Genomic DNA, 24697 nt, shown 5'->3' with positions numbered 1-24697 from the left:
ACATACTTTGGATTGTCTCAATTACAATAGCTCGTATGAGTCTTTACTCTTAAGGTCCAAATGATACTTCATATCCTTATTCTGTTTTAATCACATCTGGCATATAGAAGAAAATGTATTTCCAAAAACATATTCTACTGCATGGTGACATGCTGATTTTTTCTCATGGCTGTTATTTCCCATAGGATATGATTAATATTCAAGCATAAGCTTTCAGTTTGACCCTGAACTTTCTAATGACTCCATCCTCCAAGTGTTTCTCTCTCATGATTATAACCTCTTGGTTTTGCAGTATTACTTTCCTTACTGATTAATGAACTGCTCTTATGATCCTGTCTTGAAATACCACATGATTACTTTATTTATACATCATACTTCCCTGTATAATTCCCAGGCTCATCTCATACCAAACATGAAGTCATTTAATTCTTAAATGAGTCCTGCATGTAGGGCAGTTGACCACCTTTGTCTATTTCTGAAATCATGTGGTATTTACCAGTAAGTTTGCCTTAGAATCAACAATAAACCAAGCTATCAGTAATGAGAAACAAAGTTATTACAGTTAGTATTTTTTTCTCTAATAATAACTTTCTAATGTTATTCATTTACATTGAGTTTTCTGATTAAAAATACCCAATCCCAAGGTATTTTCTATCAAATTCTGCATTGCTGGCTGTCTTATAGTACTCATTCTGTTCAAATTACCAGATTCAAGATTCATTTTTATATTATTTCTCTCAAGAACTACAAATTGACACTCTTCTTTCCTTTCCTGTTTCTTAGGAAAGCTCTCTCAATTCCCTAATTTAATATTCTCTCCATCTGATAATGTCATCACCATATAGTCTCTCTCTCTAATCTAGGATGATAGCTGCTGTTTCTTAAACTCTACATATGTATCACCTGGAGTTACTAAAATACAGATTCTATTTAGTAAATCTGGGGTAGGGCACAAAATTCTTCCTTTCTATCAGTTTCCCAGGCGTTGTGGTCCATAGAAACCACTCTTAAGTAGCAAAGCCTTATAAAATGGAGTTATTTCTAACCATGTGGGGGCTTTTAAACATCTTACACTTTCCCCTTTTCTTTTGACCTTTATGGCAGACATATGACTTTAATTATGGTATGAAAAGAGCTTGTTACTGAATGTGGGCTTCTTGGGAGTGAAATACAATTAATTACAAACACAGACATTATAGTCAGTTTCTAAACATTTTCTGTAATGTGAACTCACTGTATTTTTTTTAAATTAAGGTATCATTGATATACAATCTTATGAAGGTTTCACATGAGTAACACTGTGGTTACTACATTTACCCATATTATCAAGACCCCCCCCCACACCCCATTGCAGTCACTGTCCATCAGCATTCACTGCATGCTTTTATTAAAATCAGTCTCTTCTCTGCAATAGTTTTCCCATAATGAATATCTTCCATGAAATTCACTTACATCATCATCCTCGCCACCATCTTCATCCTTATCCTTCTTCTTCTTGTCCTTTGGTGGAGGAACAAAGTGGGTCATCTGAATACAGTCTTCCAAAAAATATTCTGCAGGACAAGCCAGTCAGGTAAGTACTACCGACTTTTAGAATGCAGCAGTCTTTAAAACTCATTTTCTAATTCATAATCCAAAATTATTTTAATACCCTTCAATCTGATTCTTCAGAATTGCCAAGAAATTCCAGTGCCTACAACCTCTTTTACCAAACTCAGTGTTCCCATCTCAGTGTTTCCCCAAAGCCACTCAGGATTATCTTCTATATACAGTATTCAAACATTCATGTAATGCCTATTGTGCACATGAACAGTGTGGGAATTATGTATGGAGAGAATTAACATCAGTAACAGTAATATACCCTACTCTGTACTTCCTCTGTCAAGATGTACATATTATCATGGGCTTTTAGTTATTACTCTAAAGAAGGGCCTCAATGCAGATGTTAGGACATCTGCTGATCAATTCTTTTCCTGAAGGTCAGTGATGGACCTCAAGTGCCTCATCAACTCTTCCTCTTAGGACCTAAGAGCCCCAAAGCACCATTCTCATTGTATTATATCAAGGGTACATACAATCGACATGACTCATCACTGCTGAAGTTAATCTTGACCACCTGAGTAGTGTTATACTTGTTCCCCCACTTTCATACTCTACTCTTTGGAAGCAAGTCATTAAGCACAGCACATTCAAGGGACAGACCTCACCTTTTTTTGAGGTAGAAAGGGAGTATGTACATACATTACTTTTTTTATTATTCCATATTAAAGACTTATCTTTATTCAACCAATATGTAGATTTGTAGGTATTTATTTTATACTGAGGGTTATAATCCAATACTGTGTAACATTTTTGCTCACAAATATTCCTGCTTTGGCCATTGAGAGCTCTTTCAGATTGGCTCCTATGTCCCTTTGTGCCCATCACTGTAGTGTGGTTTTGTTTTGTTTTCAGGCACCACTCCTTTATTTTATTTTCTGTTCCAGGCTCATCTTGCACATTGCCTGCCTCAGCTTTAGATTCTGGAATTTCTCCAAGGACAGCTGGTTTCTTGAATTGCAGAATAGTTCTGGAAAGATGGTGACCTGGTGTTGGGCATGTTCCTTGCTACTGAGATTTCACTGGTTTGAGGCCTGCTCATGGGACAGAACTAGGAAATTCATGTATATATACTAACCCATGTATCCATACACATTTACCATTATTTCTGTATCTGCCCAGTTGTATCTAACACCAGTTCTTACTGTAACCCAGTAACACACGGTTCATTCAAGCCTTCCCTCCTATTTACCTGTAAACTCTCACTCCAACGGTAAACCTGGCTCCCATCACCTACATCCATTTTCTTATTTTTTCAATTCCAGTGTACACATAAAGCAGTTTTAGAACTGTTAGCCTTACAGTTGTGAGATACAACTGCACTGGCTTTTATTTCAAGCTACCATTAGTTTTGAATTTCAAAAAAACTGCACCCTGACATAGCCATTCCTACCTACACTGCAAATTTCTTAGCTTATTTTCATGCCCTCTATTAGACTGTGCCATAATTCTTCTTTTTAAATCAAGCTACTAGATGACTAACCTAGAAAATGGGGATAAATCTTCTAAAGAAAATAAAGCTCTTACCTATCAGAAGTATTTGACCTTGAAATACTCACCTGAATTTCCTTTCAAAATCTGCTTGCTCTGGCTTTAAAAAGGAGGATTCTCTTTTTTATTTGACCATGGCTGCTTAAAATTTTTAAGGTATTTCCCATAAACATCAATGGGTCGTACTGATTTACACTCAACTATATAATTTCAAAATTTAAGTCTGGCTTTAAGTAAAGCTCAAATCCAAGAAATGTCCTGGATATACAAATACCTCAAGCAGTGAAAGAAACTTCTTCCACAGATTGTGCTCACTACCGCTTGCCTGAAACTCTGAGAAAGCTAAGATGCACTTAATTTGGCCTGTACTTTGAAGATCCTTTAGACAATTACTCCAATCTACAGGATTTCGAACACCCAAGCACTACTGCACAAAAGAGGTTCACCCTCCCGACCCCACCCGCACAACAATTTACCTTGAACTGGGTATGTCCTCCCATAAACTTCAATGATGGGGCAGTTGAAGAAATATTCACAGAACATGCTGGTATCAATAGTAGCAGACATGAGAACAATGCGAACTTCAGGATAAGCCTGAACTACATCACGCAACACTACCAAAAGGAAGTCAGTCTATTAAAACACAAATGAAAAAAATTTGCACAGGAAGTTCATATTAATGAGATTTACCTAAAAGACTTCTTGTGTTATATAGTCATACATGATCAGTGAAATTCAGTTTCTAGATGGCCTGTGGAAATGTAGATTAAAGATTACAATGGGATGCAGTAAATAGCTTTAATAACAGTTTGTAGCCTAATTAGAAATGAGAGCTATTTGGACAGGGGAAGGTTAAGAGAAAAAAAACATTAATAAGAGTGAAGAATTCATCTCAAATTTTCCAATGAAATTTGTATTTAAAAGTGCACATAACTAGGGAAAAGGAGAAGGCCATGATGAGCCAAAAAAATCAATCATCCAATCACCTGTAAGGCTAATCTTAAAAATGCTGAGAGGGTTTTAATATGGTTCATTCAAACAAAGTATTTGTTATTCTACCAACTGACCAAACATGAAAGTGAGAACAAAACTCTTCTCTGGCATGTGGCCCTCGTGCCCATTGCTCTCAGCTTCCCCCAACTAGAGAAAACCACCATCCTGAATCTTGTGTTATTCCTTTTCTCTTCTATTATTCCTTTCCATGAAGCTTTCCTCTCATGTATACAGATATCTAAAGTATACATATATGCATATTTACACACATATACGTATATACATGTTTTCTGAATTACTCTCAACTTCATGGTAATATGACATTTCATGTAATCTTTTGGGATTTGTTTCACATACTACAGCACTGCTAGAATCCATCCATATGTTACTAGTTATGACAACAGTTACATCTTTCTGATGACTGTTTAATATTCCATTGTGTAAGTACACCAATTAATTAACCAGTGGGTCTGGTGGTACCTGCTGTAGGGAGATACGGCAGGGCTGTCTGTTATACTGGGTTGTTTCCAGGATTTTAACCATTGTGAACATTTGTTACTATGAACACTCTTTTCTCCTGCTGTATACATGCCAGGTTTCTACGGTTAAGTGTGGCTTTGGAACTGCAGTTACAGGGTACATAAATGTTGAACACTTCAGGAGATAATGCTCAACTGTTTTCCTAAGTGGTTCCATCAATTCATATTCCACCACGAGCAGCAGATAAGAGCTACTCCTACTAATATTCTCACTTTGCATCATCACTTAAATATTATTATTCAAATTGATATAAAGCAGTACCTTATTATGATCTTGACTCATACTTTCCTATTCACCAGTGAGACTGAAAGCCTCCTGTTTACTAGCCAAAAATTTTTCCTTTTTTTTTTTGTGAAATGCCTGTTCGTATTTTTAACTTATTTTTCTATTGAGTTATGTGTACCTTTATTACTGATTTGGAGGTGTTTATGTATTTCTATACAAATCCTTTGTTGGCTATACTGGAATGATCTTGCTTATGGTTTTTTTTACAAGTACCTTTTGAATTAATAAAAATGACCTGAATTTTTAATATTAGTCTCTTATGGTTAGTGCAGTTCATGGTTTAAGAAATCCTTCCATAAGTTCTAGACATAGGTTGCCCAGCAGACGAGCCATTGGCCACATGAAATATGTCTAATCCAAAATGAGATGTGCTCTAAGTGTAAATAAAATACATGCCAGATTTTGAAGACTTAATGTGAAAAAAAAAGAATGTAAAATATCTTCAATATATTTTTTATATTGATATGTTGAAAACATTGTAGATATACTGAGTTAATTTTACCTTTTTCTTTTCTCCTTTTAAAATGTTACAAGAAAATTAAAAATTATGTGTGTGGCTCACCACCTTGTATTTCTTTTGGACACTGCTATCTAGACGTTTACTTATATTTTCCATTTAAGAATTTTTAAATTGCTTTGGCATTTAAGTTCTTAATCTATGTGGAGTTACTCATGCATTCGGTTATGAGGCAAGGATCCAATTTCAATTATTTCCTTCTGGATGATCATGTGTTTCAAGCTCCTTTGACTGACTAGTCCATTCCCTCTCCCACTGGCCTGGACATGCCATCTCCTTTCATACCAACAGTGCATACAACATAACATCTGTTTCTACACTCTGTATTATTCCACTGGTCAAGCTGTCAAATGCATCTCAATTATTAGAGCATCAAATTAAGTCCTGCTATCTATAATAAAAGACCCTCCATTCTATTCTAGTCCTTGTTATTTGGGCCATAAATCTTCCTTGTTAAGTATTTATAACAAGACTATTAAATCCTAGAAAACCTCTGCTGGGAATTTGATTAGAATTACGTTCAACTAATAGTTTTCAGAATATTAGCATTAGTACCTTACCATAACTCATTTAAGCCCACCCAGCCATCACCATGATATCTGGTCTTTTCAATGTTCTGTAATAAACTTCTTTTTCCTATAGAAGTCTTGCATGTGTTTTTGTTGGATTTATTCTTACTTATCATTCTGACTACTGTAGTGGTATCTTTTTTATTTTTTCTAGCTGTTTTGTTTATTATACATAAAATGCAACTGACTTTTATATATTAACTTTTTGTTCAGCCACATTGTTAAATTTTCCTATTCTATCATTTATAGCAATTGGACTGTAGGTTCTTTTGCATTTTCCCTGTTGGATAAGGTTCATTTAAAGGGAACATAAAAATCTTCTGCAAAGGCATTTTTCCATTTTTTACTGTGAATGGTACATTAATAGAGACCTGATAATTTTTCAAGGAAAGCTGACCAAAACCACATACTTCTAGGAAAATACTAATGATGATCCAGGTTTCTAGTATTTGGAATGATTTAAACTCTAGGAACAATACAAACATACTGAAACACTCAATTTTGGGTAATTATAATAAAAAAACTAGAAGGTTTTCAAGATTTTGAATGATTAAACAACAAAAAGTTGATTCCACTAAATAGGTTTCTGATTTAAAAAGCCGCCTGATAAACCATCCAAACTTTTGTAGTGCTTTAGCTCAACCACTAAGGCTGAAGTTTTGACAAAATTAAAATGATTATCAACAGCTATAAAAGTTATTTCCTAAAAAGGAGGAGCGCCAATAAATGTTTTAATCAACAGAAGCTTAGCGACCATTTGAATGACATACTGTCCATCCACTGACACTTTTGTTTGGATATGTAAAATAGTGGCAGAAAAACTAGTCACTGCTTTTATGGTATCAGTCTTTGAATTATACAGTCACATAATAAATTAATTCTCTGTAAGTTTTGCGAAGAGCCAAAAGAGGGAAGGATATGAAACTCTACTTTCTTCCTAATTCTGGCATGACTATCCTTAGTATCTGGAAAGCTTAGAGCTGGCAAATATCCAAAAACATATTAATTATATCAATATAATTACTAGTAATTTAACTGTATGACTTATAAATTATAAAATTATATATTATAAAAAAATAAAACTCCAATTCAAAGAAGTTGATTCTTACAATTCCATCAGAAACTCAGTCATAAATCATTAGTTTAGCTGCTAAGCTGTGCTAGCTCTTCATGCTCACTGTAATTACACTTACTTTATTTACAATAAAATCTTTTAGCATTCTGTGAGTTTAACAAGAAAAAAAAAGGTTTAATAGCCTTGCTTAGAAAGTCCACTATCTTAGTGACTCAAGTTCATGGTTTTGATAGATGTGAGAAGTGGGAAAAGGGGAATAAAGCAAAGATATTCCACCCTGATTTCCCTTTTTTCAGAATATTAGCATTAGTACCTTACCATAACTCATTAAGTTACTTACATTTATGTCTCTTTCATGTATTTCATCTACAATTACATGACTGATTCCTCGAATGCCTGCTTCTAATTTTCTTAGGAGCACACCTTTGGAAAGAAAATCAGAGCAACAACTGGAAATGAGTTTCTAAGGTTGATTAAGGTAGGGTAATACAGGAAAGTGAAAAGAAACAAATTTCTAGACAATCAACTATGCTTCAACTAATACAACCCCAGCATCACCTTAGAAAAGAAAGTACTTTCAAAGTTGACAGTGTATGCTGAAACAAATTTATTTAATGAAAAGAGTATAAGAAGACTCAACTCTATTAACTTTAGTGGATTTCACTTTCTCTAAGCTAGAACAACCAGCTGGTACATCATGCCCTCCATGAAGAAAACAATGCCAAAGTTGTACTTAAACAAGAATTCTGAGACTGGTTCCTTGATTTATTGTTTGCAGCCATTCTGTGCTGTTACCAAATTTTCTTCACAAACAACACAATATAAACCCCAAGTGAAAATCAAAATAAAACACATTACTGACCTACAGTACAAAACATTATACTGGCATGAGGACGGGGAAGTATAGACTCAAATCGAACACTATAGCCACAGCTTTTTCCAGGCTCTTCTCCTCTCTCATATGCAACTCGTTCTGCCACAGAAACTGCACTGATTCTTCTAGGCTGAGACAAGAAAAAGAGTGATTTAAAAGCTACAAAATTATAGCTATACTTTTTACTATAGTTACTAAGTTTTTGTATTTAAATCTGTTTCACTGCCAGTCAGCTCAGTAATTAACAGAAAGAATAATAGTAATGGTATCTTTTTAGGAAATTCCAAAATTTATTATTTTTTTTAATCAGAACAGAAAAAAATTACCACTTAATTCTATGGCAGACACTTAAAAATGCCCTTTTTTCATATGTATATAAAGTGATTCCAAGATTTTTATGGAAAATAAAATTTCACCACTGGCCTAGACTCTTAGTGATAATCAGAGTGATTTTTCAGATGGGAAAGAAACAGAACACGCATAGGGAGCCTGTTCCTGTAACTGCCGGCCACAGTGAAGGCACACATTAAAAAATGATTTAACTGAGAATTATTTCTGTATTTTTGTCTCTCCCACAGTGTTCAACATTTCTACTGAATAGCTGACTTCTAAGAGAGCTACAAATCGATCGGGTATTTGCCTTTTTTGAGATGCAGTCATCGTTATTGTTCCTATGGTTGCTTTTGTCACCTTGGGGCTACTTCCAGGCCTATCACCTTTGTAGTTTGCAGCCTTCTAAAAAGAGCAGGGACAGAAGATGGCATATTCCTTAAGCAGTACCTACTGTAGTTAACTGTACTGAGCCCTCAACACAACTGTCTTAAAGACTCAAGGAAGCCATCCTTGATAGAGGTTGTTACAAATTAATGAGGTACTAAAACACCATCTTCAGAAGTCCCAATGGTCAAATTTCCTTCAGTATGGACAGAAAAGATTAATATCAAGATGATTATTCAAACTAAAAAGAAACAAATGACCTTGCAATTTCTTTCCCACATTGTATTCTGACTTACAAGCTTCCAGTTTCTTCAACTGCCCTGACTTAAAAAAAACCTTTTAAAATTCATACTAAAAAGAGAAATACTTCTTTTAGTCTTAGCTGATTTGATTAGCAATCTGTGATTATTCCTCAGTATGGCAAAATGCATAAAAATAAAATATGCATACCTTCTGACCCAACAATTCTAGAAATTTACTCCAATGATACAATCAAATGAGTGTGTAAGATGTTATATACAAGTATGTTTGCCTCAGCATACATAACAAAATATTAGAAACAGTATTTATAAATCTCCATGATTTAACTTATGAAGTCATCAGAAAAGTATGCTACCACTCTAATACCACAACATGCTGTTATATAAAGGGGACGAGTTAAGGTGGTGTACAGGGACTACACGTAAAGTGTGAAGAGATGAAGACCAAGCGTAAAAATAATTACTTCTAGATGGCAGAATCTTGAGTGGGCTTTGGCTTCTCTTAAAATTTACTCTATTTTCCAATATCTTCCTAATAGGTGTATTACTTTTATAGTCAAAAAAAGCAATGAAAAGTAATCTTCTAATTCTCATTGTAATTCTTAGGCTTGGTATAAATATTCGCAGGATAGGCATTTTGTGTGGGAGAACAGAACTTAAATGTAAAAGACCACTAATGAATGTTTAATAACTTTCTCAGACTACATGCCACTTGATAGCCCATGAAGTTGCTCTACTCATCCTTGAATAATTTATTCCTTTTCCCTAGATGTTCTGGGCCTCAGTAACTGTTTTACATACTGTCACACGTAGAGTAACTACAAGGCAAGGCTCACCAGTAAAACATCATCATCTCTCTACACCTGCATAGCTACACCTTTGCACACATGGCCTAACTGTTCCTCTCAACTACTCTACAGTACACGGAAATGTTCTGTACACTACAATATAAAGAAGCATCAGGGCTATGGAGGGACGTCCAGAACAATTTAATTAACATCTGTGTCACATGACAGTAAAAACCACAGCTGCAGAAGTATACTATTGTTTTGTGCTCCAGAACAATAGTGAGATTTCTTTTTTTATTCTGATAAAAACAAGCTCAGAGATTAAATTATTTTGCCTAAATTTATATGAATGACTTTAGACATAATACTGATTTTCTCTATTCCCAATCTAATCCTTTTCCCAATTGTCCTGCCTCTTGTTGCAACTTATGTTGCCTTTGGATTATCAAGTATGTTTAAAATAACACAATATCTAACTTAACTAGTTAGAAAGTAGTGGTGATGAGAAATTAAGGATTAATGTTAAGTCATTCCAAAAGAATACTTCAAATTATCCTCCAGGATGGGGTTTTCTATACATTTTTATTGTATATATCTGATCTCATTTTCTCTCTAAATCCTATTACTCCTTCCTGGAGTTCAGCCTTAGCAGCATGAGGCTTTAAGTGATTATCTCTTTCCTCACAGTTCTATGTTGAATTAATTAAAACAGCTGTATTTTACAGAGCACTAACTGTGATCGCTAAGATCCCAGACACTGGGTAATACTTTCCATACCACAGGCGGCTAAAGACGTGTCTGAATGTGTTCCTTTGCAGTATTCTAGGATCCTCATCTTTGATGTACCCCTTTTGACATTTATCCGGAACTGTAATTATCTTAGAGGTCTCAAAACGAAGGGGTACAGCTCCCTGACTTTGTACCTCTATTTATCATATTTACACACATGATAAAAGAACTAGGCTGAGGTAAAATAGAAGATTTCTGTGGCACCAGATATCACAAAACATCAGGCTCTACTTTCTCTATTCCATTTATTTTATATGAAGAACAGCTGTATCCAGAAATCATGGTTCCTTGGGGTGTTTGCACGATTGCCAAGATGTTCACAGATACTAATCTCCCATGCTGGATTTGCATCCTACTTATTTTAATTAATCTCTCTCAAACATCTTTAAGGTCAGAAAATGACTATTTCCTATTTTCAAATATTCTGCACTCAGACCAGAAGCTTTGAATGGCTCACGTGTAAACAGCCAGAAAGCACAAGAATCCGATGAGTCTGCTATAGAATTTGCACTAAGGCTGGTAGTAAGGTTAGAGGTCATGCTTTGAGCTACTAATTGTTTTTTACTTCAGTCCATAATAACTCTCAACTTGAGCTCTATGACTTGACAGTACATTTAAACCAAGTAGACAAAAATTTAGGTAATGACTTTATGTAGTTTCCTATATATGGCTGCTCGTAGAAGAAAAGGCAAAATGACATAATGGTATTACTAATGATACAAAAATTACTAATGCTATCTCAAACTGCCTTAACAGAAGTACTATATAATATTAAAAATATTAAAAACTGCATTCTACAATGACCAGTAGGTGTGCTCAGGCCAACCTTTTATATTCCAGGTAGGACGCTGATGCATCTGAATATGGTGAAGCAAATCTTAGACCCTGTCTTCATGGCTGAACTACTGATGTTTCTCAGACAAAGGAGATAAAGTAGAATACTATATCAGTTTTTAAACTTTTAAAGACAATTACAGATAAGAGGTACCAGAGATTGACTTTTGGACAAGTACTAGGACAAAAAGATGGAAGCCACAGGATGTGTAGATCTGATATGAAAGTTGAGTCATTCATCCAAAATCAGAATACACAGGCCACATTTCCATGCCACTGGAAAATTTCAAACACAAACTAAGTAACCACTACTATGAACAGTATACCCTGAGTAGCACAATGGAGTAATTCCCTGAAGTACCTTCCAACTCCATGACTATTATCACTTTATGAAGGAAAGTAAATGGAGGACAAGTGGAAAAATGAAAGCTGTTTTCATACTCAAAAAGAGGTAGAGAAACATATGAGCCACGATTCTACTCTGTAGCTCACTCTTAGGTTTGTTAACCTATACATAGAAACCCATGTATTTTGCAGAAGAAACCATTGGAAACGTCCAAATTATTGGGGGACTAGTAAGCAAATTATGTAAAGCTGAAGACAACACAAAAACCATTTTTGGTTAGAACAACTTAGCTTTGATAAGTTAGCTGGGCAGTAAAAAACACTTCTCACTTGGGCAGGAATTAGTTTTATTCTGCTCATGACATGCAAAAAACTTCTGAGTGAGAACACTGGTCTTAAACTCATTTGCTGAATCTGTATTTCTGCCTATATGACTGACTGTTGTTGAGACTAGAAATGGAGGGTGGTGGTTAAGGAAGGAGGGTGGGCTCTTCTGTAAAACGGCTCCTCCTGAACTACACACCTCCTGAAAAAGCAGGTGAGCATTAAAGAACAAGGATATTTTACCGATCACAGTATTTGAGGTTGAAACTTTCACTGCGAAGCAAAGGATTCAGTTTTGGGAGTGGGAAGGGCAATAAAAGAGTATTTTGAAAAGAAAGCTATGGGAAAAATGTACACTGTTTTTTCAAACCTAAGATATCATCAATTTTAAAAGCAACATTCATTTTTTAGGCAGTAATTTTTTTAGGCAAAACCCCCAACATATAAAACACAGAGAGCAATTATTAAGATATATCACAAATTCAGAAACATTAAAAAATGTTTGTACATGTACCCACAGATGCACTTGCACAAACATTTTGTGCTGTTTCAAGGTTCACGACTCTGTCTCTCTCTCTCTCTCTCAGTTATCAATCACGCTTCCCAGGTTAAGCCAAGGTCTGAGCCAGCACGAGAGGTGCCAGCTGGATGCTTGCAGCGCTCCCCTTCCAAGTGCCAGAAGCACAGGGTTGGTGCTGATGGGAACTTCTTTAACCTGAGAAGGCTTGGAAGAGCTAATTAGTTCTTCCCTAAGTATTGGGACAGATGTGCAGGCATTCTTATTGCTGGTAAGGTAATACAATGTAGTAGTTAAAAGGAAGAATCCTGAAGGCAGACTGTTTCATATCCTAGTTCACCACTTCCTATGTTAACCTTGGGCAATTTACTTAATCTGTTTGTACCGTAATTTATTGAAAGAGACGTACTAAAAAAAACAGTAATTAAATCTTAGAGTTATAGTGAACTCATTGAAAATGAGTTAAAAAATCAACTGTTTAAAACAGAACCTGGCACACAGTAAGCATTCAGTTAAAATCAGCCATTATCTATTTTGCTAGCTTACCTACTCGTGCTCCAACTGGTTTTTATCAAGTGTTAAGGTGATTAGAAAGGACCAAGACTTGTATGCGAACTTAAGGACAAAGTACTGTCAATCTTATTTGATTCTGGGACCAAAGACTCCCCCAGGGCCCAGATTTAGTTCAGCTTATCAGTGAAGGATACTGGAGGTTAGACCAAGATTCAGGTTTTTTCTATGGTTTGTTTTCTTAAACTTTGAAGAGCCTACTACTGTTCTACCATTTTCAGAACCTTGCTTGGCTAAAATAGAACTGATCAAAGAATTAGGAATAGTCTGGCTCTAGGTTATTTCTACTTCTCAAACTGTATCCACACCAGATACCTTGTAATTTGGCTTGCTTCTTACCTGAGTTACTACAATATTACACTCTGCGGCTCGGTCATTCTGGATAAAGTCATCTAGAATAAATTGGGGAACTTGTGTGGTTTTACCACATCCAGTAGCGCCTCGGATAATGACAACTGAATTTTGACTAATTGCTTCTAGGATTTCACTTTCAAATTTCTTCACAGGCAGTAATTCTCTCTCCTGTAAGATCTGTATTAGAGAAGTTATACCTCAGTCAGATTTCTATCAACATACACATTAGAAGCAACAGTCTTAAGTTGAAAGAATTTGCCATTTCTATAAAACCATACTCCTTTCCACTGGCTTTGTATTCACAATACACCTTTCACAAAAGTATACATTTATATCTCTAATAAAACTGCCACTTTTTGTTTAGTTTCTGAAGAATCTATTTTGTGGTCTTGTCCACACCTTTATTTTACTCCTGTTTTTTCCCTGAATATTCTATATATACATCCCTTTCTTCTAATATTTTAATGTTTTATTCAGAAAATACTGAAAAACACCAAGTAAGAATAATTACCCCAAATCCCTTCACTTCCAATAACTAAGAATTCCAGGTCTTTAATTCACAACAACTACCCTCAGAAGTTAACTAGAATTAGCAAATTTGGTATCTTTGATCTACTTTCCTACAAAGGGCAAAATATATTATTTACTGTCCTTTTGCCCATACCTGGAAAGTTCTAAAGCTCTGAGCACCATAGGACTAATACTTCACAGACTTACTGCTTGCAAATCATGATCCTGTTCCAGCTGGTACATTAGTTCATTCTTGAGATCCATGCTTATTTGTTCTGGAGTAGCCTACAAAATGGGAAAGAAGGCAATAGTCAAAAACAAACAAACAAAACACATAACTCAACTTCAAATTGAATCCATTTTTCACCTAGACATCCTAATAAAATATATTTCAAAAATAAAACACTAGAGTCTGATCTCAAAAACAAGATGGTACTCACATAAGCCAGGGGCCCCTCATCAATGTTGCTACTAGTCCAAGGATTCCAGTTAGACTGTGGAGGTGACCAAGGAACCACACCCATTTGGCTTTGTCGCTGAGATGGTTCAAAGTGAGCCAATTTGCCAAGGTTGAGTGTAACAGGCACGGAAGGATCATCAGGCTATTAGAAAATAAGGAAAACAAAAAAGCAATACCAGTTGCTTGTCTGACTAGAGAATTTCCTTACAAAGGTGTACTAAATAGCTGTATGCTTACTGAGGGCACAATCTCAAGACTTAGCTCTTGAATGATGTTTTGCAGCTGATGCTCTAAATCTTGAGAGAGGTTCACATTGTAAGGCTCCACCTACAGAAAAAGGATGGCTGTTAAAACCATGTAACAACGATATGAGCTCGACTCAAATCTATTATTGAAGGGTTAAGAGTATGTAGTTGACCCAGGCCTAATATTCCTAAAGTCAACAGTGAGTCATTACTTCAAAACTCATTTACTCATTGCTCACTATGGATACAGCTCATGCCAGACACAGATGATTAGTAAGGCCATTTCCATGCCTTCAGATTAAGATTCCTAGAACTATGAATTAAACTTCTTCAGCCAAATACTAAACAAAAAGCTACACTGAATCTTACAATATCTCTCTGAGCTACTAAACTAAGTCTAAAGACTCACTGTCTCTCCTTCTTTCTTCTTTGTAAGTCCAGAGTAAGCTTCAATCACTCCAAGATGGTAGAGTTGTCTGACAAGGGACAGGGCACATGACTGTGCTGCCAGCTTTTTATTTGATCCATGTTCACGTGCAAAAATCCCTATAATTTAAGATTAGGATTACTGAAGACAGAAAGATAAATCATCTGAGTAAAAAAACATCTTATCATAAGCAACTTGGGGCTCAGGTACAAAAGCCATTCTAAAATGCCATGGGTTTTACACGTTCTTTTTCATTCCAACTGCGAACCAAAAGCAATTCCCTAACAGCTTATTAACTACATAACCAACCATCTTGATTGTAGGCTGATACTAAGAAACATACAAATCATCATTATAGAAGCAATTCTCCTATTTCAACAAAGCTGTCATTAATAATACCATTTGGCATAAAATTAAAATCTGGCAAGAAAAGTTTCACTTTTAAAAGGCCAAAAAGGGTCAAAATGCAAAACAAAGGAATAAACATGTCCAAAGTGGTTATGTTCCAGACCAGGAGTCATCATCTTCTATAAAGAATTAGGTAATAATTATTTTAGGCTTTGTAGGCCACATGGTCTCTATCACAACTATTCAATTCTGCCTTTAAACAGTGACAGCATCTATAGACAACACTTAAACTACAGGCCCAAGAACTAAAAATGTTTTTTTATATTTTTAAAGAGTTGTAAATATAAGACAAAAATAACAATGTGTTACATATGTGACCCATAAAGCTTAAAATATTTATGATCTGGCCTTTCACAGAGGTTTGCTATCCCCTGATGTACACAAGAGTATAGCTGTGTTCCAGTAAAACTTTATTTATAAACAGGCAGTGAGCAGTGTTTGGCTAGATGGCTATAGCTTGATGATCCTGGCATTAGACTGAAGCTGGTAGTTACTCATATCCTTAAAAAGAAAATGCTGTAACAGAAAGCTTCCTATTACCCAGTATCATCCAGCTTTAGGAAAGACGACAGAAAGAAAGGAAGGGGCACAGATACCTTTCTGCCTAACTAGTCAATTTGGTCAGATTAATTCTCATGGTCAGATCAATGGAGCTGACAGAAGTCAGACAGCCTTTATGCTCTTCTCTTAATGTTTCCCATCCACTCAAAACAACTTTTAATGTTTAGGATTAAAAAAATCAGCACCATCTCCTGATGATTCATTCTATCAGGAAGTGTTTCCTATACTACCATCTAAATCATTATGCGTTAGTTGCAGTGATCTCAAGCTGGAAAGAATCTTAAGGCCATTTCTCTCAATTTGCAGATAACTAAACTGAGCCCAGGTAATGTAAGGTGTGATTTATTCAGTCACAATACTTGTAACCAAACCATGCACATAAGGCTGGTTTCTTCCTTTCAAGGATAACACACTCTACCTTAAATTTACTGCCTAAGAATAAGGAATACATGCATCATCTTTGCCTTTTTACTTCCTTAGTGAAATAATCCCCATCTATTCCTAAAGTGTACATCCCCAGGGTAATTTTCTCACCTTTGCTTCCTGACTGACTCTTAAATGCTACACACCCACCTTTAGGCTTCCAATCCTATCATCTTTCTAAATTTCTTAAATTCATCCAGCTAAGCTAGTTTTACCTGCACAAACTGAAATAACGTTTTTACAAGGATAAAAAATGACTTAAAGTTCCTTGACACTGGCAGACTCCTAAGTAATCTACTATCTCTTAGCCTTTGAATTACATTGGTGTGATCTTTTCACATGCAAACTGGGCCTTCCAATTCATAATTACTAATATGCTAAAATACCCTAGAGGCTACCATATCTCTTTCAATTAATAGAGCTCATATTATATATAGCTCAAGGCTTTAACGTGAACATTATTCCACTATACAAGGCTCAGCGTATCAGGGAAGCAGTAACACTTACTTCTGCCCAGCTGCTTGATATAAATGGTCATTTCTGCAATAAAGCTCCTGCAACAACATATACAAACAAGGTTAGGAATTTCACTGTTAGAAATTACTAAATGCAGGACTCCCAAATCAGGCAAACTTTCCAACTGCTTAGGCAAATTACAGCAAGAAACCATTACAACCATTTATTTCTGTTCAATCCTAGAACAAATGAAGCATTGACACTTCAAATAATGTACAACATGGCACAAGACAGCTATAATCAAAGTTGATAAGCCAATTGTTCATGAAAAGAAAATATTAGGATTTTAGACTCTGTACTTACTCTTACTCTTATTCCAACAGTTGCAGTCTGAATAGCTAGAACAGCTGGAACACATTCAATGAAAAGGAATTTTCCATTCAGCTTGAGGCCAAGAAATAAAACTGGCCCAAAACTCTTCAAATTATAGTTGTAATTATTTTAAGATTCCTTTGCATGGGCCACCAGTAATGACTTCAATATCTTAAGATAAGCTAAACATATGCATGCATGCATACATACACATGGACATACAAACACCATGCATGTATCAGTGGCTTCTCAGGCAGGGCTCTGGTATCTGCCTGCAGTTGGAAGCAGCCCTTGAAAACAAAACATTTAACTTATTTGTATCACATTTATTTAAATCAAGTCCTAGTGAATAAAATATTTTTGCAAATTATGGCTAAAAATGCTAACAGATTCTAGGGCATGAATTAGATTTTTATAAGGGAAAAACCGTCCTTTGAAAACTATGCTTTCTAATTCTTCCACTGCTCAGGTATATTCTAACCTTGACTTTGTGCTGTGAATAAAAAGTTAGGTGAGGTTTAGGAAAACAATAAACGTTGGAGTCCTTCCTATACCTCTTGTGAACTGACCTTCAGGCACAGCGGCTTCAGGGATCAAAGGCCACTGGCTTTCAGGGGAACAACATCCACCCTTTCATTAATGACACCGATGCCAGCATGTTTCTCAGCCAGGCTTAAAGTCAGCACTCAATCTCATTCTCCTCCACCTAGGGGGAACAGCGACACCAGAAATCAGTTTACAATAGTTTCCCATGTGATTGCTTAGTTCAGCCTAAGCAGCAGCACATGTGTGTACGAATACAGATCTCTGGTGTTGCTGTCTGTTGTGCCTTTAAATAAAGGACATACAAGGAGCAATGCTGTCCTAGATCTGCCTTTGCCTCCCTCATCATCATATCCTGAATTCTTTAATTCTTTGTATCGTAAGTCAGTGATAGGATGCTGGTATTAAAAAAATGTTTACATGCTACAGGCACACTTACATTATCTAACTCTTCTTAAAGTCACCAAGTGTTACTAAGCTTGATCAGTTCAGAAGGACAAAACATTAGCAAATGTCATCTTTTCCTTTACAATCTCTGAGGGTTCTTAAAAACCTGACATCAGAATTGTGTATTTGAGAATTCAGGATTGAACAAAACAGTGGGAAGCAAGGGAAACATGCTTGTAACAGTATTGTGACTACAGTGTCATTCTGCTTTCAGTAATAGCCACTTTAGGGTAGCTAGATGCATCCAAGGGAGAACACTGATTTTTCAAGAAAAACACTTCTAATGTATTTTAGGTAATTATTTAATACAACTAAAGGACAGCAAATTAAATCACCCAGGTTTCCATTATAACCTTCCTTCTCTTCCAAAAAAAAAATACAGTGCTCCCAGAAGAGTCTAATCCGTATGAGCCTTCCTGGGAGTAATAATTACTACACCCTGGAATGCTCTTAGGAAGAATAGCAAGCAGGCTGAGAAACATACTGGCACTGTTATAGCTCCCTCTATGTTCAGTTTTATAAATTGAACAGAATCAAAGTAGGTTAATTTAACTCAAAGACTGAGGCTGTCCTTCAGCTTCACAGTGAGCCCCTGAAACTTCAACAACAGGTCTCTTGAGAGCTGGCAACTTTCAAAACTGAAGGGAAATCTGGATCTAGACGCAATGCAATCTACCTCTGAGACTCTTAAACTTTAGCATATAATTTGATTGATTAAAGAAATAATCATTATGACTGCCTCTAACAATACCACAGTGAATAAATTTACCACCTCTGGCTGATTCTTAAGTCAATTATAGACAAGTCACTGCTAGCGGCTATGATTAGTGCCTCTCAGATTCAAATGAGAACCTTAAAAGACTAGCGACACAAACGGCAGCTTTTTGCAGAACTTACAAAGCTACAATCACAGTCCTCAGTGAAAACAATGATAAACTGCACAGTACAAATCAATGAGTTTTTCTTGTTCAAAGAAAGTTTTTTTTTTTCACAATTCATGGCTAATCCACAAAATGAACAAGGTAACACATATAAAAAAATAGAATATACAAAACAACCTTAACTATAGAAGGGAAAGAGTGAAACAACAAACCTGTTGTGATCAGGACCCACTTGGGTGTACTTATATTCTCCTTGGATCTTTTCCTTTTGGAAATACTGGTTCAGACGAGCCTTAGCATTTTCCAAGGTCCAGTTCCCATGAAGCCCAGCATTTAAATCTACTTCTTCTGATTCTAGAGTCTGTTGAATCAATGACAATTAAATTTAGCAGCATTAATTTTTAGTTTAGCTATGTGCATTTAGGGCATAGAAATTTCTAACAATACTTTGATAATGCAAGAACTGTTTTAATAGTTTCTAATCCTTGTCAAAATTAAGCCAGAATTAGTTTTTTCTGTATCTGATGGCCCTACTGTATTAAAAGCTATTAATGTACTATATTTAAATTGTTTCTAAGAAATCTTTGACAAATTTTTGTATGCTGGTTTTGACACTTTAAATATGGTAAGTGGAAAAGTACCTGTCCTATTAATACATTTTTACTATAAGTGATCATGAAATGAGGTTTATAAAGATAACTACATTTACTATAAAGCAGATGAGGACATATTTTATCACTATCAGAAAAAATTCTGTTTTATTTCACAGACAGTTCTAGTGACCAGATTTAATAGATACTCTCAAATAACCAGTTGAAAGAGTCACTAAATTACTAACTTGCAAATATCTTAAACCTTGCTGTAAACTAAGTCCTCATCACACATTCTGGGAGATGCAACACAGGGCGAGTCTTACCGCTTGTACTTCTTGTTCTTCCTTTCTCGCGTAATAATCCTTCAAATTGGCTCCGCGATCCCAGGTGGGCCCTGAAACGCCATAGCCAGAAGCCCCAATTCCAGAATTATTTTCTGTTAAGAAAAGAAAATGATTGTTCTCTTGATGAATCAAACTGTAGGAAGATCCTAAATACTTCAAAGAATTTTCCTAATTCAGATTTTGGCACTCCATTATTAGAAACCCAAGGTTTCAATTATTTGGGAAAGGGCCCAAATCTCCATGACTTACTTGCAAAGTATTACATGACTCAAGTATAGGTCTAAATTGCTAATCCTAAGGCTGGTATGAAGGGGGAAGCTACTAGTAATGATCCTAAGTGACTGTCAATCTAGCATACGTCATCAGTTAAAACTGTTTTTCAAGTTGTTACACATGTAATAATTGATTAAATGATAAAACTGTTCATTGCTAAGTATGACCCTGAAGGAAAGTTAACTGCCAGTACTTATGATGGGCCTAAGATGCTGAAAAATTATATGAAAGTGACTCATCTTGATAAGAAAGAGTATATTAAAAATAGTACTTTAATATTGACTGGTTATTAACTCCTCCATTTTAAATGCTTTTAACTAAATTTACTCCTCACAACAGTTCTATGAAGTAAATACTACTGCTATTCTCATTTCTTAAGTATTGGATCTAAGACTTAAGTGATCTGACCAATATTCTGGTTAATTTACCCTACAGTGGACAAAAACAGTTTTGGTAATATAGGTTTTGGAATATGAAATTCAGCAATGTCTTGGATCTATAGGTAAACAAACAAGTCTACAATATACTTGGTAGGAACAAGTTAGAAACAAGAATGGACAATAAATAAGACCCTTTAACCAAATGTTCTCAACTGTACAAAATCTATCCAGAGATAAAAAATTAGGAAAAGTTAATGACAGCAAGGAATTAAGCTGTATAACATTTTTTATAAGAGAAATTAAATGATCTCCTGGTATTTGTGAATTTATGAAGGCCTTGGGTTCTCTCAATATTAAAAGTTTACTGTAGTTATTTCTGTTCAAGTAAGGGATAATAACCAAGCAATACTGTATCTTCTTCTCAGTTGTGTCCACATTCAAGTCCCTTACCTGCCTTGATAGCCAGATGTGGAGGAAGAGGTCCTCCCATGGTTGTTGGTAAACCTTCACCAGTACTTGCTGTGTCAGGTGTATCAGTAAGTGGGGGCGGAGGGGGTGCTACCTATAAGAGCAAAAGTCAAGGCAGTGTCAGCAACTTTGGTTTCAGTGACTCATCAATTCTTGCATATTTAAAAAGAGGCCCATATGTCACCCTTTCTTTCCCCATAAAATTACTTATCTTCCTTCAGTGATTATAAAACCATTACATTCTCACTTCATGCAGAAAAGGATAAGGGTAGTAAAAAGTACTCAGAATTCCCCATTTGGAAATCACATATATAATATGCATACAAATATAATTTTTCCACAAAAAGATCAGTTTCTACTGTAAATTAATTTTTTCCACTTAGTATCTTTATAAACATATTCAACCTTTAAGAAGTATCTGTGACAAGGCTTCTACTTGGGAAACACTGTTTTGCGTACTGAGGACAAAACAATGAACATACACACACCAGATGTTCTATACTTACTTAGTATGATACAATACTATAGAGAAAAATAAGCGTTAAAGAAAGACAGGACTGTGAGAAATCATTATATATATATAAAAAGAAGAGGAAAAGCCACACTTACAAGATGACATTTGAGAAGAGTTATGAAGCAAGTGAGGCTCTAACCAAGAGAGTTCTGGGAGAAGAGATTTCCAGGGAGGGAATATCAAGTTCCAAGACAGATGCACAATACTTTACATACTTTTTCTACTTCTTTAAATAATGACCTACATGAATTTTAATGACTTACATAGAGGTACCATATATAACTCAAGCAATACCATATTGTCGGGGCATTTAGATTAGAGTCACTCTTAAATTATAAAACAACATTGCCATAAACTTTGTACTTTGGCTTATTTCAAGAAAAAATCTATGGAAGTACAATTCCTGGGTTAAAAAGCATAGACATTTTATAGGGCACCATAGTAATCTACAGAAAAGTTGCTGACTTTAGACTTGAACCAGCACTACATGAGAGTCTGTTCCCTCACATCCTCTCCAATTTTGAGAATTACAGCATGCATTTTACATCTTTGCCAATACTAGTCTTGCTTTTTGTTTTAGCAACCTATTATTTTGATTTATATTTTCTCTGGCCATTATTCAATCTGGATATTCACTGTTCTCATTAATTTCCAAGAATTTAACATCTCCTAGAAGTTGCAAATAATTTGTCCTTTTCCTTTTAACTTTGTTAATGCTTATTGCCACATTAAAACAAATGTGGGTTTTGTTTCTCTAGTCAAATCTAGTTTCTGCCTGTGACAGCCCCCATCAAATGGCTTTTCCTATTCTGAGACTGGTTCTGCAGTATTTTCTAATATATTTTATTTTGTTTTCCATTTTAGAGTTAGTGTCATGCAAACTTACTGTAAACTTAGATTCCTTATTAATATTCTTTAACCTATTAATAATCATACTTAACTAAGATTGGCTAGTACTTACTCATTTAAAAAACTAGTTCTTGTGCAATAAAAAAAGAATTTGATGTTACTTTGAATAAACAACTGTTCCCCTGGCCTTCCAGAATTTTCATAGATACCTAAAAAGACTGTAATTTTTAATTTTCATTTAGAACCAGTTGTTCAAACTCCCAAATGTTTAGGATTTTTGGTCCCTTTGCTACTTTCTCACATTATCATTTAGTTTTGCCAATATATACATTAGCATTTCTAATGCTAGGTGGATTGGTACTTTGTGAACTGATATTTGACTTTTCTGCTTTCTTCTTTAAAGTGTTTTAATGTTAATACTGCTACTCCTATTTTATAGTGTACTTCATTTGCCTGGTATAGGCTTTATTCATGTCTTTATTGTTAATCTTTCTGATTCAAAGACTACTTTATACAGAGAGCATACAGACTGAGGCAATGGTGCTTCAAGGTTAGAGTTGTAGAAGCCAAGTCTAGCCTTCTCTGGGACAGCCTACAGCCAGGACCAGGAAGAGACTGGGCAGCACTGCTGCCACATGCTTGTCATTCCTCTTTCCACCACCTTGCCCACCTACTCCAGGGCCCCAATTCCACTCTACCTCAGTATCTGTCTTCTTCAGTTTAAGAAAAAAATCCTTCCTGAAGAATTCAGGAGTGTGTAGGACAATTTCCTGTTTTCCAGTGATTGGATGTTACAGATTGGATGCTTAATATCGCCTCAAAATTCATGTCCTGTAATCTACAACTACCTTCAATGTGGCAGTATTAGAAGGTGGGGTCTTTGGAAGGTGGTTAGGTCATGAGAGTGGAGCTTTTATGAATGGTATTAGTGCCCTTAATAAAAAAGACCACAGGGATCTACCTTGTTTTTTTCCTGCCATGTGAAGATATAGTGAGAGGAGAACCCTTTACAAACCAGGAAGTGGGCTCTCACTGGAGAGTGTATCAGCCAAAATATTGATCTTATTACACCTTCCAGCCTCCAGAAGTGTAAGAAAATAAATTTCTGTCATTTATAAGCCACCCCCTGTCTATGGTGCTTTGTTATAGTAGCTTAAACTAAGACAGGAAAGATTTGTTTTCACATTTATTGTTCTATCAAGTTTAGGTGTAAGCAAAGAGAATATTTAAAGTGTGTCATAGTGCATGACCTTGGCTCTGCCCATAAAAGGTTTAATGACATCAGAAAATGTTTATTACATAAAGTGAAATACACAGGTTATACAATAGTACATACAATACGTACTCTGTCACATTAAAATACATATTTAAGTACTTAAAAAACATGGACTCTAGTAACTTGGGCAATAGCACAATTCGTTGTCTTCTCTACATTTTTTGTTTCCCAAAATTTCTGCAGTGAGCATGTACTAAATACTGTAAAAATTATGTTTTTAAAAACTCTAGAGCTTATATATAATTACTAAGAGAGGAACTACTGATGGCTAACTGAAGAATAGATAATTCACAGAAGGAAATTAGAAATTATTAAGATTTAGGAAATGCAATTATTAATAGCTAAACAAATGCTTATTACAACTATTGTTTCTTAACTTTTAAATTAGCAAATAATTTTTTTTTTAAAGACTACCAAGGGTTCCAGTTCAAGATGGTAATATAGGAAGATCCCAAACTCACCTCTTCCCATGAACGTATGTTTCAGTCTACAGATGAATATAAACAATTTCCTCTTAAAAAAACCTACTGGCTGGCTGAGTGATGACTACACATTAGGCAAATGAGAAGAAAACCAAAGTGTACAGGAGAGGCTGGGACACAATCTCACCATAAACCCAACCCTAGTGTTATGACCCACAACTGGGAGGGAACTCAAAACTTAAGAGCTTCTCCCTGAGGAGTAAATGGTTCAAACCCTGCATCAGGCACCCCAACTTTTAAGACATGCATTTGAGAGACAAGGCCCCAAACCACCCGGGCTTTCATCCAGAGACCCACAAGATGTACAACCTGAGAAACACCTCTTCAGAGGCTCGCACGCTGAG

General features: G+C 35.5%; 1 protein-coding gene across 3 annotated transcripts in view; it reads right to left on the bottom strand.

Moving 5' to 3' along the window:
• The window catches only part of DHX9 (DExH-box helicase 9), a 260921-nt gene that overhangs the window by 14931 nt on the left and 221293 nt on the right, over nucleotides 1-24697 (bottom strand). For 2 of the 3 annotated variants that reach the window (XM_073216869.1, XM_073216867.1), the window contains exons 4-16: nucleotides 21215-21326; nucleotides 20091-20203; nucleotides 19387-19535; nucleotides 16983-17029; nucleotides 15066-15202; nucleotides 14649-14738; nucleotides 14392-14553; nucleotides 14159-14236; nucleotides 13427-13618; nucleotides 7932-8073; nucleotides 7410-7492; nucleotides 3567-3723; nucleotides 1453-1553 (exon numbers count right to left, since the gene is read on the bottom strand). In XM_073216869.1, coding sequence (XP_073072970.1) covers nucleotides 1453-1553; nucleotides 3567-3723; nucleotides 7410-7492; nucleotides 7932-8073; nucleotides 13427-13618; nucleotides 14159-14236; nucleotides 14392-14553; nucleotides 14649-14738; nucleotides 15066-15202; nucleotides 16983-17029; nucleotides 19387-19535; nucleotides 20091-20203; nucleotides 21215-21326 — 1563 coding nt within the window. Of the gene's footprint in view, nucleotides 1-1452; nucleotides 1554-3566; nucleotides 3724-7409; nucleotides 7493-7931; nucleotides 8074-13426; nucleotides 13619-14158; nucleotides 14237-14391; nucleotides 14554-14648; nucleotides 14739-15065; nucleotides 15203-16982; nucleotides 17030-17872; nucleotides 18010-19386; nucleotides 19536-20090; nucleotides 20204-21214; nucleotides 21327-24697 lie in introns of those variants that run through there. The other variant, XM_073216870.1, reaches the window with a different exon arrangement.

Source organism: Manis javanica, chromosome 11 (assembly GCF_040802235.1).
Source record: "Manis javanica isolate MJ-LG chromosome 11, MJ_LKY, whole genome shotgun sequence".
NCBI lineage: Eukaryota > Metazoa > Chordata > Mammalia > Pholidota > Manidae > Manis > Manis javanica.
The sequence above is the reverse complement of the archived record's forward strand: the minus strand, read 5'-3'. Positions and strand labels throughout refer to the sequence as shown.